At 43.6% G+C, this 15705-nt stretch overlaps 1 protein-coding gene across 6 annotated transcripts in view; it reads right to left on the reverse strand.

Annotated features, from left to right (window-relative positions):
- Positions 1–15705, reverse strand: part of rmc1 (regulator of MON1-CCZ1) — a 71570-nt gene that overhangs the window by 48554 nt on the left and 7311 nt on the right. For 5 of the 6 annotated variants that reach the window (XM_087986761.1, XM_087986759.1, XM_087986762.1 and 2 more), the window contains exon 2: positions 5618–5694. The exons of the other annotated variant lie outside the window; for it this stretch is intronic. In XM_087986761.1, coding sequence (XP_087842887.1) covers positions 5618–5694 — 77 coding nt within the window. The remainder of the gene's footprint in view (positions 1–5617; positions 5695–15705) is intronic. 6 annotated transcript variants of the gene reach the window in all.

Consider the following 15705-nt stretch of genomic DNA (forward strand, 5'->3'; position numbering starts at 1 on the left):
CATGGGTATACTGCATGCATGTCACCAGCCCAATTTTCTGTGCTGACCTTAATGGATTATAAATAGACACATCCAACAAGTTCTCAAATACAGGGAGCTAAGAGCAATATGTTGTTTGTGAACCAAAGGGCAGCAAGATCTGTCTGAAATTGCTAACTGTTTTCCACTTTAACAATGGTATAAATTATGATTGACACACCATCAATTTTCCAACAAGATTTTGTCAGTTAAATAGTTACCTATTAAAAGGAAGCTCACCAGCTACAGAAACACATTGGTAACTGAATCAGGAGTCAGTTCCTTTCTTCACACCACTTCCACTTTCAGCACTGAACCCTCTTCAAGACACTCAAGGCCAAATAGTCATGTGTTTCTATTTTTATTACTGAGCTCTGAACATTTATTAAATAGAAACAAATCCAACATATGTTAAAGTCAAATCTCACAACTCCTCAGATAGAATCTCTACAGTGTGGAAACAGGCCCTTTGGTCCAACAAGTCCACACCACCCCCTCGAAGAATAACCCATCCAAGACCCATTCCCTGAAACTATTACTCTACATTTACCCCTACCTAATGCACCTAATTTATACATCCCTGAACACTATGGGCAATTGAGCATGGCCAATTCACATAACCTGCACTTCTTTGGACTGTGGAAGGAAACTGGAGCACCCGGAGGAAACCACACAGACACTGAGAATGTGCAAATTCCACACAGACACTTTCCCGAGGCTGGAATCAAACCCGAATCCCTGGCGCTGTGAGGCAGCTGTGCTAACCCACTGAGCCACCTTGCTGCCCCAGAAATATATAGAATACTGAAGTATAACTTGAATCATGTATGAACCAGGCAATGACCATTTCCAACAAAGAGAATCTCGCCGTTGCCCCTTGATATTCAATTACGTTACCATCACCAAATGCACCGCTGTCAACATCCTGGAGGTTAGCAGTGACCAGAAACTGAGCTGTACTAGCCATATAAATATAGTAGTTATAAAAGCAGGACAGTGGTTAGGAATCCTGCAGCAAGTAACTCACCTTCTGAATGGCCAAACCAAATCATCGTCTACAAGGCACAAGTCAGGAGTATAGAATATTCCCCACTTGCCTGGTGCTGTTCTAACAACAACAAAAAGGCATGACACCATCCGGGACCATTACTAGCAGCCCAATGTGGAAATGAGGGCAATGCTTTACACATAGTCTACTTGGACTTCAGCAAGGCTCTTGATAAGGTCCCAGTATTGGAAATGAATAGCAAAGGTAACAGCTCATGGGATCCAAGGAAATTTGGCAAATTGGATCCATAATAGGGACATTTTTTCAATTGAAAGTCTGCCTCCACTGGAGTTCTGCACGGTCAGTGATGGGGACCTTTCTGTTTATAGCTTATATAAATAACTTAGACTTGAATGTAGAAAGGTGATTAGTAAGTTTGCAGACAATAAGATTAGATGGTAAATAGTGAGGAGGATAGCATTAGATTACAGAAGGATAGAGATGAGCTAAGCAATGGCAAATGGAAGTCAATCCAGATAAACGTGAAGTGATGCATTTGGACAGGATGAACACAGCAAGGGAATACATGATGAACAGTAGGACCCTGGGAAGCACCAAGGATCAGATGGGTTCTGGTCTCCTTCCTAATGGAAGAAAGTTGTGAAACTTGAAAGGGTTCAGAAAAGATTTACAAGGATGTTAGCAGGGTTGGAGGATTTGAGCCATAGGGAGAGGCTGAATAGGCTGGCGCTGTTTTCCCTGGAGCGTCAAGAGGCTGAGGGGTGACCTTATAGAGGTTTATAAAATCATGAGGGGCAAGGATAGGTTAAATAGACAAAATCTTTTCCCTAGAGTGGGGGAGTCCAGAACTAGAGGGCATAGGTTTAGGGTGAGAGGGGAGAGATTTAAAAGGGACCTCAGGGGCAACTTTTTCACGCAGAGGGTGGTGCGTGTGTGGAAGGAGCTGCCAGAGGAAGTGGTGGAGGCTGGTACAATTGCAATTGCTTTTAAAAGGCATCCGGATGGTTATGTGAATAGGAAGGGTTTAGAGGAATATGAGCCGGGTGCTAGCAGGTGGGACTAGATTAGGTTGGGATATCTGGTCGGCATGGACAAGTTGGACCGAAGGGTGTGTTTCCATGCTGTACAAATCTCTGACTCTGACCTTGATGTGCATGTCCGCAGGTACATTAACATATCAGGACAGGTGGATAAAGTGATGATGGCAGCATATGGGATACTTGGCTTTATGAGCCAAGGCATAGAGCAGAAAGGTTGTGCCAGAACTGTACAAAATATTGGTTAGGCCACAGCAAAAAAGTATTGAAGGGGCTTTTGGAAACCACACTATAGGATGGATGTAATTGCACTGGACAGGGTACAGAAGAGATTTACCAGGATGTCACCTGGGCTGGAAAGTTTCAGATGTGAACAGGAGATTGGACAGACTGGGTTTGTTTCTCTTGGAGCAGAGGAATTGTGAGGCGACATGTATAAATTATGAAGGGCAAAGATAAGGTAGACAGGAAGAAACCTATCCCTCTGATGGGGAGATCAATGACCAAGTGGCATAAATTTAAGATAAGGGGCAAGATGTTTAGAGGGGTGTGAGGAAACCCTTTTCCCCCATAGGGTGGTGGGGAATCTGGAATGCGCTGCCTGTAAGGGAGGGAGAGACAAAAACCCTCAGCACATTGTAGTGTATTTGGATGTGCATTTGTGACATGAAGGCATACAAAGCTATAGGCCAAAAGCTACAAATGAGAAAGATCATTTGGTGTCGATTTTGATCAGTGTGGATGCAATGGGTCAAAGGGCCTTTTTCAGCTCAGCAAATCTCTATGACTTTATGACTTGTTTAACACCAGTTATCACCATCTTCATCCTTACTCCATTCACCACAGACATACAGTGGCAATACAGTAAAAAATATAGATGCCTGTCAATAATTAACCAAGTCTCATTTCAAATCTTCTAAACCTGACCACTTCTACCTAGAAGGACAAGGGAGCACATATATGATGAACCACCACATGCAAGTTCCCCTCCAAGCCACCCACCATCCTGACTTGGAAACATATCACCATTCCTTCAGTATCACTGGGTTAAAAAACTGGAACTCTCTCCCTCACAACTGTTTGGCTGCAGCTACAGCACATGGATTGTAGGACCTACTAGGGAGGGGCAATAAAATATTGACCTAGCCACCACACAAATCCCCTGGGGCAGTGAGATGCATGTATTCACTGCTCTCTACATTTCAAGTTGTAAATACTAGTGATTGTCTTGGATTGATGGACTTGTGCCTAATTTCAGATGCCTATATAAAGTGGAAATATTTTTATTAGGCCTTTTCACAAATCTAATTACAGGCACTCTGCCTTTTCTTCGACAGAAAAAAAGACTTGAGAAAAGTAAACTATTTTCACTGGTTGGCAATTCTAGAACTAGGATACATAGTTTAAAAATTAGTGACAAATGATTTACGAGAGACATTAAGAAGGACTTGTACATACTCTTTGGAACATTCTTCCATCTTTGGCAGTTGACGTTAGATAGTTGTTAGTTTTAAAATCAAAAACTGGTGCATTTTTCTCAAGCAAAAGTATTAAGGGAGATGGGCCAAAGGCAGGCATATGGAGTTAGGCCACAGATCAGCCACAATCTCACTGAATGGCAGAACAGGCTCAAGGAGCCGAATGGCCTTCTCCTGTTCCCATATTCTGGTCTCTTATACATTTTTCATTATAATTGCATCACGCATCGCAGCTGAGCTGGCAGCTATCTAGATCCAAATTTTGTAATTTCCTTCTCAAATCTCCCCATTTCCCTCCTCTCCCTTCAGCTGCTTCTGAAAACCTTTGCCTTTGACCAAGTTTTTGAGCACATGTTCTAATATCTCATGATGCGGACTGGTGTCAAATTTTATTTGATAACCCTCTTACAAAGTCCAGAGCAGGTGCTATAATATTGCAAGTTGTGATAGGCAAAATTTTTAAGCTGTATACAGAATAAAATGCTGTTATTTTTTTAAAATCAGATTGATTAAAAAGCATAATAACTTAATTCTGTGGTTTAATAACTGGCAAAAGTTGCAGACAGTTTTTAAAACGCCACTGGCTTTAGAATGAACAGCTATGCAAACCTGGTTTTGTGATGTGCATGTTTTGTTCACAGTAAGAGATCATTTTAACTTTTATCATATTGTCAATAAATTAATAAAAAGAAATGGTAAATTCTTTTCTGTCGAGACAAAACCATTTCCTGTTTTTTAAATAATTCAAGTCAGAAAGTGGAAATGAAGGTTCCTAAGAAAGGTACCAAAACCATGATTATCTTACAGCCCTGCCACAGTGCACCACCACAATTAGGAACCAGTCAGTTTCTTAGCTCCTGTCTTTGGATGTGCAAGTGTTACTGGGGAGGATGAAAGTATTCATGGCCACTTCAGGAAACTGTTCTACCTCGCTCAAAGGCACGAGTTTCATCTTGAAATAGACCATTGTTCCAATTTAGTTCAGACCGACAATGGATTCTGCTGTTGTCATCTACAGTCCCAGCTATTGTTTTGATACCTGTCCCATCATCTTGTGCTTTCTCCCGTTTAATTTTTCCTGCCTTCCAGCACACAACAGGCCTTCCTTTTGTTCATTCCCAAATTCCGTCCCGGTTCTGTACTTGCTTTTAATCTGTTACATCTCAAACCTTCCCAGCTCAAAAAGTCCATCCATCCATCCTAGTGTTAATGATTTCTCCGTCCACAAAAACTCCCAGCAGTTTTGTGTTCCAACTGAATTGACAGAGTCAGTTGTAGATAATTATTAGGAAAGAGACTGACTGACTCAAAATTTCATTTCCTAATTTTTGGTTTCCAGCTGGAAGAAAGACTGAATAAATTCTCTGCCACTTATGTTTATTTTTTCCATGGGATGTGGGCATTGCTGGCAAGACCAGCATTTTGTTAGGCTGCCATTTGTTGCCAATCTCCAACTGCCCAGAGACATTTAAGAACCAACCACATTGCTGTGGCTCTGCAGTCACATGTAGACCATACAAGGCAAGGATGACAGATTTCCTTTCCTAAACAAGATGGCTTTTTACAATAATTACATGGTTCCCATTGGGCTAGCTGCGATGGCCACCATGATTAGGTCACAATTCTAGATCTCCTATTAAATTAAATTTATATTTCACCACTTTGCAGTTAGGTCCTCATTAGACTGGGCCTCTGCAATAACTAGTCTAGTGACACCGCCACTACACCCCTGCTCCCAGCCAATGAAGATGGTGAGTCATAATCAGTGAAATTCTGATGACTTAGCTGTACGCAGAAAAACCCATTAAACACAAGAACACATGTAAGATTGAGGTGCACTATCTCTAGTGAACCATAAATGTGTTTTTACCTCGCCTCAGCATATCAACATTAATCTGCAAATCTCAGAGCTTTCTTAAAAAGGTTTGTTTTAAATACTGCCATGTCAAGTAGTTGACAGCTATTTGGCAAGAGGATTGAAGAATGTGTTTATAAAAACCTCCTTCCAATTTCTACTTAATGTCTCCACCAAATGGTTTGAAATGCCTATCCTGTGGTTTTACACCATGCCTTACCTGAAAGAGACGCAGGTCTTGTCATCAGGCCCTTTAACCACCACACCAGTAGCACCCCCAGATCGAACAGCAAACACCTATGGACAGCAAACAGAAAATGTACTTTCCTTGGAGGATTTATTCCAAAAAATCTCCCACTATCAAAATACAAGAATTACGACTGGCCAGAAACTAAACTGGGCTAGACATATAAATATTGTGACCATAGTGCAGGCCAGAGGCTAGGAAAATAACTGCTGTTCCTTCAGTATTGCTGGATCAAAATCTTGGAACCCCCTCCAGAACATTGTGGGTGTTACTATATAAAAAAAGGACATCAGTAGTTTGAGTAGACAGCTAATGACCAACTCCTCAAGGACAACTAGGGTTGGCAATAAACGTTGGCTCAGTGATACTTACATGCCAACAATGGAATAAAACAAAACAGGGATGAATATCTGTCTCCCTGATTTGATTAGATCCCCGACAGTGTGGAAACAGGCCTTTCAGCCCAATTAGTCCACACCGACCCTCCAAAGAGTAACCCACCCAGACCCATTTCCCCCTGACTAATGCACCTAGCACTACGGGCAATTTAGCATAGCCAATTCACCTGACCTGTGGGAGGAAACCAGAGCACCCAGAGGAAACCCAGGCAGACAAGGGGAGAATGTGCAAGTTCCACACAGACAGATGCCCAAGGCTGGAATCAAACCCAGGACCTTGTTGCTGTGAGGCAGCAGTGCTAACCACTGAGCCACCATGCCACCCCTGATATCAGAACATTGGCTACAGGCGCCGGTCAACAGTGTTATGGAATAATGCACACCTGCCTGAAGAAGTGCAGCTCCAAACATCAAGAAGCTTGACACTATCCAGGACAAAGCAGTACATTTGATTGGCATTCATCTAACAAAGTCCATGTTTACTTCCTTTATAGCTGATACACAATGGCTGCAGAGCACACAATCCGCAAGATGCACCACAGTCACTCATCTGGAGTCCTCACATCTTACAGATCCACAACCCTATCATCAAGAACGGCGTGGGAACACCAGCATTGGCAAATTCCACTTCAAATCGCATACCACCCTGACATGGTACTATAGAAGCGTTCCTTCATTGGCACGGAGTCAAAATCCTGGAACTCAGTTCCTAAACCCACCATATGGTGTTCCTACACCCCAAAGACTGCAGCAGTAAAGTACTTCAGGGGCATCTTGTCAAGGGTAACATGGGCTGAGAAATAAATTCCAATCCAATTAGCAATGCCCATACCCATGAATGAATAAGAATAAAAGCATATCTCTGCACTACAGGTTGTTATGCTATAACATGGCAGTAGTGTTCCTCTGCAACCTCACATTATAGAAAAACCACTGTAGAAAATCGTGCTGCAGATCACTAATAGAAAATCACTATAGCCATTCAGCAGAAAGTTCGTGTTATCCAAACAACATCCACAATTCGTCATGTGTGTTATAACCAACTCAGGCTGACAAAACATGCGTTAAGCAGAACGACCAGTATCATCAAATTTTGGGGCTTAGTATTGGAAGTTTATCAGCCAACCTCTACTGCATCCATAGAAAACTAACTTTGCCTAACACGTAAGCCTAAAACTGAATTTTGTTACTGAAAAAATGATACCTTGTCAAAGCTTTGCATCTTGCATTCTGACATAAACTGATAACTAAATTAGGATGGACTTTGATTTTGTGTTCTTGCAAAATATCCTGATCTGTGCAATACATAAAAAACTATTTGTTAAGAGCTTTATTACCAAAACTCAGGCTCTGTACTACAAAACAAAGTTTACTTGTGTTGTACCAAGATATACTTGCATTTACATAGCACCTTTCACTAGCTCACAACATCCCAAACAATTCATCTAGAAACTTTCAATGTGTAGACACCATTTTTACTGACAGCTGGCAGTCAGTTTACATACAGCAAAGTGAGAATTACTACAGAATTCCTTTTCTGAGAAATAAAAACTATACCCCGCTCGACTCATTCTGTCTTTATCGCAATCCTTCTCTCATTTCACAACTTCTTATTATAAACTACTCATAGATGGAGTCAACTGCTTGAAGACATTCCACAGAAAGAAACTTTGATACTGAGCTCAAAAGAAGATAGGCAACCAAAGTCTGGAGAAATTGCTTAAAAGTAAGGTCCTAGGGAGTGTTGCTGAACAAGGAGACCTTGGAGTGCAGGTTCATAGCTCCTTGAAAGTGGAGTCGCAGGTAGATAGGATAGTGAAGGCGGCGTTTGGTATGCTTTCCTTTATTGGTCAGAGTATTGAGTTCAGGAGTTGGAAGGTCATGTTGCGGCTGTACAGGACATTGGTTAGGCCACTGTTGGAATATTGCGTGCAATTCTGGTCTCCTTCCTATCGGAAAGACGTTGTGAAACTTGAAAGGGTTCAGAAAAGATTTACAAGGATGTTGCCAGGGTTGGAGGATCTGAGCTATAGGGAGAGGCTGAACAGGCTGAGGCTGTTTTCCCTGGAGCGTCGGAGGCTGAGGGGTGACCTTACAGAGGTTTACAAAATTATAAGGGGCATGGATAGGATAAATAGGCAAAGCCTTTTCCCTGGGGTCGGGGAGTCCAGAACTAGAGGGCATAGGTTTAGGGTGAGGGGGGAAAGATATAAAAGAGACCTATGGGGCAACTTTCTCAAGCAGAGGGTGGTACGTGTATGGAATGAGCTGCCAGAGGAACTGGTGGAGGCTGGTACAACTGCAACATTTAAGAGGCATTTGGATGGGTATATGAATAGGAAGGATTTGGAGGGATATGGCCCGGGTGCTGGCAGGTGGGACTAGATTTGGTTGGGATATCTGGTCGGCATGGACAGGTTGGACCAAAGGGTCTGTTTCCATGCTGTACATCTCTATGACTGTCATAAAAAGAGGAGAGGGCAGCAGAGAAATGGAGACAATTAGGCAAGAAATTCTAGAGTTCAAGGCCATGGCATCTCAAGGTACAGCAGCCAATGACACAATCATTAAAACTCCAGGAGGAGCAACTCCTGAATTGAAGGATTGTGGGTTTGGAGATTACAGAGATGGAAGAGAGTTGTATTAAGCCAATGAGAAATTTGAAAACAAGGCTGAGACCCCAGACATAGTAGCAGAAATAGGCTATTCAGCCCAACAAATCTACTCTATCATTCAATGAGATCATGGCCAAACTGATAATCCTCAACTCCACTCTCCTGACTCCCACCCCCATCCCCCCCACAACCTCATGAACCTCAATTCCCTTACTAATTAAAAATCATTCCATCACAGTCTCAACAAGAATTGCACAGATTCAATCCCCTCGGAAGAAATGTCTCATTTGTCTTAAATAGGCAAATCCTTATTCTGAGATTGTGTCTTTAGATTAAACATCTGTCATTGATCCTCACCCTGCCAAACCCCTTTCCCAGCTAGTTCTGCCCCCAATCTTTTGTAATTACCAATTGTCATCTAAGCTCAGCATAGTTGTTTCCAGCCCAAGTCTCAAATTTTAAGTCGGAGGGTGGTCAGCACGGCACTAAATAATCAAATCTTGATTCACTAGAACATAGAACAATACAGCACAGAACAGGCCCTTCGGCCCACGATGATGTGGGGTTGAACCCCATCTGCCACTCCTCAGCCCAGCTCTGCGTCATATCTAAGTCCCTTTGCAGCCGACAACAGCCCTCCTCACTATCCATAACTCCACCAATCTTCGTATCATCTGCAAATTTACTGACCCACCCTTTGACTCCCTCATCCAAGTCATTAATAAAAATTACAAACAGCAGAGGACCCAGAACTGATCCCTGCGGAACTCCACTTGTAACTGGGCTCCAGGCTGAATATTTACCATCTACCACCACTCTCTGACTTCGACCGGTTAGCCAGTTCTCTATCCAACTGGCCAAATTTCCCACGATCCCATGCCTCCTGACTTTCTGCATAAGCCTACCATGGGGAACCTTATCAAATGCCTTACTAAAATCCATGTACACTACATCCACTGCTCTACCCTCATCCACATGCTTGGTCACCTCCTCAAAGAATTCAATAAGACTTGTAAGGCAAGACCTACCCCTCACAAATCCGTGCTGGCTGTCCCTAATCAAGCAGTGTCTTTCCAGATACTCATAAATCCTATCCCTCAGTACCCTTTCCATTACTTTGCCTACCACAGAAGAAAGACTAACTGGCCGGTAATTCCCGGGGTTATCCCTATTCCCTTTTTTGAACAGGGACACAACATTCGCCACTCTCCAGTCCCCTGGTACCACCCCCATTGATAGTGAAGACGAAAAGATCATTGCCAACGGCTCTGCAATTTCCTCTCTTGCTTCCCACATAATCCTAGGATATATCCCATCAGGCCCGGGGACTTGTCTATCCTCAAGTTTTTCAAAATGCCCAACACATCTTCCTTCCTAACAAGTATCTCCTCTAGCTTACCAGTCCATTTCATACCCTCCCCTTCAACAATATGGTCCCTCTCATTTGTAAATACTGAAGAAAAGTACTCATTCAAGACCTCTCCTATCTCTTCCGACTCAATACACAGTCTCCCACTACTGTCCTTGATTGGACCTACCCTCGTTCTCAACATTCTCATGTTTCTCACATACACATAAAAGGCCTTGGGGTTATCCTTGATCCTACCCGCCAAAGATTTTTCATGCCCTCTCTTAGCTCTCCTAATCCCTTTCTTCAGCTCCCACCTGGCTATCCTGTATCCCTCCAACGCTCTGTCTGAACCTTGTTTCCTCAACCTTATGTAAGCCCTCTTCTTCCTCTTTACTAGACATTCAACCTCCCTCATCAACCAAGGTTCCCTCACACGACCATTCTTTCCTGCCTGACAGGTACATACATATCAAGGACACGTCGTATCTGTTCCTTGAAAAGTTTCACATTTCAATGACATCCTTCCCTGACAGCCTATGCTCCTCAGATCCTGTCTTGCAGCATTGTATTTACCCTTCCCCCAATTGTAAAACCTACCCTGTTGCACGCACCTATCTCTCTCCATAAACAAGGTGAAAGTCACAGAATTGTGGTCACCATCACCAAAATGCTCACCCACTAACAAGTCCATCATTGTCCCAGTTCGTTACCAAGTACCAAATCCAATATGGCCTCCCCTCTGGTCGGACAATCTACATCCTGAGTTAGAAAAGCTTCCTGGACACACTGCACAAACACTGCCCCGTCCAATCTACTTGATCTAAAGAGCTTCCGATCAATATTTGGGAAGTTGAAATCGCCCATGACTACTACCCTGTGGCTTCTGCACCTTTCCAAAATCTGTTTCCCAATCTGTTTCTCCACATTTCTGCTGCTATTGGGGGGCCTATAGTAAACACCCAACAAGGTGACTGCTCCTTTCCTATTTCTGACTTCAGCCCATACTACCTCCAAAGGCAGATCCCCCTCGAACTGCCTTTCTGCAGCCGTTATACCATTTCTAATTAGCAACGCCACCCCCCCTCCTTTTTTTAACCACCCTCCCTAATCTTACTGAAACATCTGTAACCAGGAACCTCCAACAACCATTCCTGTCCCTCTTCTATCCACGTTTCCGTGATGGCCACAACATCGTAGTCCCAAGCACCGATCCACGCCTTAAGTTCACCCACCTTATTTCTGATACTCCTTGCGTTGAAGTATACACACTTGAACCCATCTCGGTGTCCGCAAGTATTCCCTGTCAGTGCTACCTTCTCCACAGCCTCCCTACATTCTTGGACATCCTGAAAAACAGCTAACCTACTTGCTGGACTACAAGTCCGGATCCCATCCCCCTGCCAAATAGTTTAAACCCCCCCCGAAGAGTGCTAGCAAACCTACCTCCCAGGATATTGGTGCCCTTCTGGTTCAGGTGCAACCCGTCTTGCTTGTACAGGTCCCACCTTCCCCAGAATGCAGTCTGATTGTCCAAATACCTAAAGCCCTCTCTCCTACACCATCCTTGCAGCCACGTGTTCAACTGCACTCTCTCCCTATTCCTTGCCTCACTGTCACATGGCACCGGCAACAACCCAGAGATGACGACTCTGTCCGTCCTAGCTTTTAGCTTCCAGCCTAACTCCCTGAGCTCCTGAATGACCTCCCCACCCCTCTTCCTACCTATGTCGTTGGTGCCAATGTGCACCACGACTTCTGGCTGCACACCCTCCCCCTTAAGGATTCTGAAGACACGGTCCGAGGAGTCTTGGACCCTGGCACCCGGGAGGCGACAAACCAACCGAGAGTCTCGCCCATGTCCACAGAACCGCCTGTCTGTCCCTCTAACTATAGAGTCTCCAATAACTCGTGCTCTCCTCCTTTCCCTTCCGAGCCGGACCTCATGCCAGAGACCCGGTCACTGCAGCTTATCCCTGCTAGGCCGTCCCCAACAGTATCCAAAGTGGTATACTTATTGTTGAGGGGAACGACCACAGGGGATCCCTGCACTGCCTGCTTCCTCCCCTTCCCACCTCTAACTGTTACCCAGCTACCTCTGTTCTCTTGCATAACTATGTCCCTGTAGCTTCTATCTATCACCCTCTCAGCCTCTCGAATAATCCTCAGTTCATCCAACTCCAGCTCCAGTTCCCTAACGCGGTCTGTGAGGAGCTGGAGCTGGCTGTACTTCCTACAGATGAAGTCGGCAGGAGCATCGGTGGTCACCCCTACATCAAACATCCTGCAGTAGGAACATTCCACTGTCTGCGCTGCCATTACTCTACACTTAGTCTCCAAAACAAGAACACTAAGTAGCTAACCATTTTTTTGTAGGTTAGAGGAGGAGGGAGGGTGGGAGACACTACATGTGTAGTGTCTCGGGTTCCTTCTCCACTCAAATAACAATCACTTACCTTCCCGACCGGCTTTGCGCTCCGACTTCACTTCCGCCCAGCTCCCGCCACTCTCTGCTGCAAAAAGCTCTTTCATTATTTCTCTACATTATCCCCTCCTTCACTATCAGTTCAACTTTATTTCTACTCTTTTACTTTTATAAATAAAAGCTTTCTTGTGCATTTGTTTTGTCTTTCTTTTGTACCTTACAGTGGCACAAATGGTGGTCAATCCAATGCACAATTCAGAGACAGCAGCAACATCAGAATGTGGCTGAGTGGGTCAAAAGTGGGCACCTCACCTAATGCACAAACAGCACAACTTACTTTCCTGTCAGCTGGGAAAACGGTCAGAGTCCTCAATACACCACCACCTCAAAGATTCTCTTCAACCCACCCACCATTCTGACCTGGAGAAATGTTCTTTCAGCATCACCTAGGTTAAAATTCTGGAACTTCCCCATAACAGCATCATGAGTAGTCTGACATCGTATGGGCTTTAGCGATTCAAGGAAGTAGCTCACCACCACTTTCACAAGGGCAATTGGGGATGAGCAGCGAATGTTGGCCCAGCCAGTGAAGCCCATACCCTGAGAATACCTAGAAATAAACACTGAAACAGAGAGGTTCAAAATCATGAAGGAACTGGACAGAATTGAGAATTTTTTTTTGTTAAATTCATTCACGTAACATGAATTTAGATTTTTGTCTGAAAATGAAGATAGGCATTTATGAACACGCAAATTAAAAGAAATAACAGGCTACTCTGCCCCTCTGATCTGATTATGGTCTCAAATGCATATTAATCACATAGCCCTGATAATCTTTGACTCCCTTATTGGTAAGAATCTATTTATCCTTGCCATAAATGACCAATCTCTTTTCCTTTGGAGAGAGTTCCAAAGACTAACATCCTTCAGAGAAAAAAAATTCTGTTCACCTCCATCCCTAAATGAGACAAAACATTTATGTAGCATTTAAACGAACACTTGAATTGCTATTGGCAAACAAGCCGAAGAATGAAATGAAATAGGGGACGGGGGCAGGGCAGCTCTGATCCAGCTTTAGATGGTGCTGATGGAGAGAAAAGTCGAGAGAGTGTATTTGTGGAAGCACATGGCACTAAGTATAGATCTCTGCTTTATCTCCACAGATGCTGCCAGACCTGTTGAGTTTGTCCAGAAATTTTCATTTTTGCTTCAGATTTCCAGCACCCACAGTTCTTTGTTTAAATTTACTTGAAATACCATTGCATCCAAGGCTATGGGCCAAGATCTGAGAAACAGGACAAGAACAGATAGGTCCTTGATGATCAGTGCAGATATGATAGGCCAAAAGGGTCTTCTTGAGCTATTAAACTCTATGACCACTTATTTTTAAATCTAGGTCTAGTCTCAACCACATAAAGAAACACTCCTCCACCATTCACACTGTCAAGTGTCACGTTCACTCAGGTTCCAACATGTTTGAACGAATATAAGTTTACTCACTGAGCTGGGAGGTTCGTTTTCAGACATTTCGTCACCAAACTAGGTAACATCATCAGTGAGCACCTGGATGAAGCACTGTGGTATGGCCCGCTTTCTATTTATGTGTTTAGGTTTCCTTGGATTGGTGATGCCATTTCCTGTTCTTTTTCTCGGGGTTGGTAAATGGGATCCAAGTCAATGTGTTTGTTGGCAGAGTTCCGGTTGGAATGCCATGCTTCTAGGAATTCTCGTCCACGTCTCTGTTTGGCTTATCTTTGGGACAACACATTCATCCTATCGAAGTGGTGTCCTTCCTCATCTGTATGTAAGGATACTAGTGAGAGTGGGTCATGTCTTTTTGTGGCTAGTTGATGTTCATGTATCCTGGTGGCTAGTTTTCTGCCTGTTTGTCCAATGCAGTGTTGTTACAGTTCTTACAAGGTATTTTGTAAATGATATTAGTTTTGTTTGTTGTCTATATAGGGTCTTTCAAGTTCATTAGCTGCTGTTTTAGTGTGTCGGTGGGTTTGTGGGCTACCATGATGCCAAGAGGTCTGAGTAGTCTGGCAGTCATTTCCGAGATATCTTTGATGGAGGGGAGAGTGGCTAGGGTTTCTGGACATATTTTGTCTGCTTGTTCGGGTTTGTTGCTGAGAACTCGGCCAACTGTGTTCATTGAGTACCCATTCTTTTAGGTACCATTGGGCAGGGCATTCCAACCGGAACTCTATCAACAAACATATTGACTAGGATCCCATTTACTACCCCCTGAGAAAAAGAACCGGAAATGACATCACCACAGGAAATGGCATCATCAATCCAAGGAAACCCAAACATATAAATGGAAAGCGAGCCACGAGCCATATCACTAGTGCTTCATCCCGAGGCTCACTGATGATGCTACCTAGAATGGTGATGAAACATCTGAAAACAAACCTTCCAGCTCAGCGAGCAAACTTACATCCAGAATCTCAACCTGAACTACAAATCTTCTCAAAACTCGCTATGTTTTAATGAGATTGACTCTCACTCTTCTCCTTGCCAACAGATATAGGCCCAGTATGTAATTTTGCACTCAAGATAAAGACCCTCACTTTTATCCCAAATATCAGGACACCCAGATCACATTTTATCTCACTGTTTGAAGTTTTTCCTGTTTATTCAAACATGGGATATAGGTATTAATTTACTGCCCATTCCTAGCTATCCTCAAGAAACTGCCTTCTTGAACAGCTGCAGTCCATGTGCTGTAGATAGACCCACAATGCCCTAAGGGAGTGAGTGCCAAGATTTTGACCCAACGATATATTTCCAAGTCAGAATGGTGAGGGACTTGGAAGAAAACTTGAAAGCGCTCCCATGTATCTACTGACCTTGTATTTTTAAACGAAGGCTTTGGTTTGAAATGTGCTATCAGAGAAGACAAACTGAATTTCTATAACGCATCTTGTAGATAGTACACACTGCTGCTGCTGAGCATCAGTAGTGGAGGGAGTGGATACGCTGCTGATCAAGCAGCTACTTTGTGCTGGATGTGCTGTTGGAGCTGCATCCTTCATGTAAGTGGGAAGTATTCCACCATACATCTGACTTGTACCTTGCAGATGATGGACAGGCTTTAAGGAGTAAGGAGGGGAGTTACTCGCTGCAGTATTCCTACCTCTGACCTCCTCTTGTTGCCATTGTTAATACAGCAAGACCAACTTAGTTTTTGGTCAACAATAACCCCCTCCAGGATGTTGAATGTTAAAAGGGCAGTGCTTATGTTGTCTCTTATTGGAGACACAGTAATTGCT

The sequence above is a fragment of the Chiloscyllium plagiosum genome, unplaced genomic scaffold (genome assembly GCF_037043375.1).
Source record: "Chiloscyllium plagiosum isolate Xiang-an unplaced genomic scaffold, Cpla_swu_hap1 HiC_scaffold_4, whole genome shotgun sequence".
NCBI lineage: Eukaryota > Metazoa > Chordata > Chondrichthyes > Orectolobiformes > Hemiscylliidae > Chiloscyllium > Chiloscyllium plagiosum.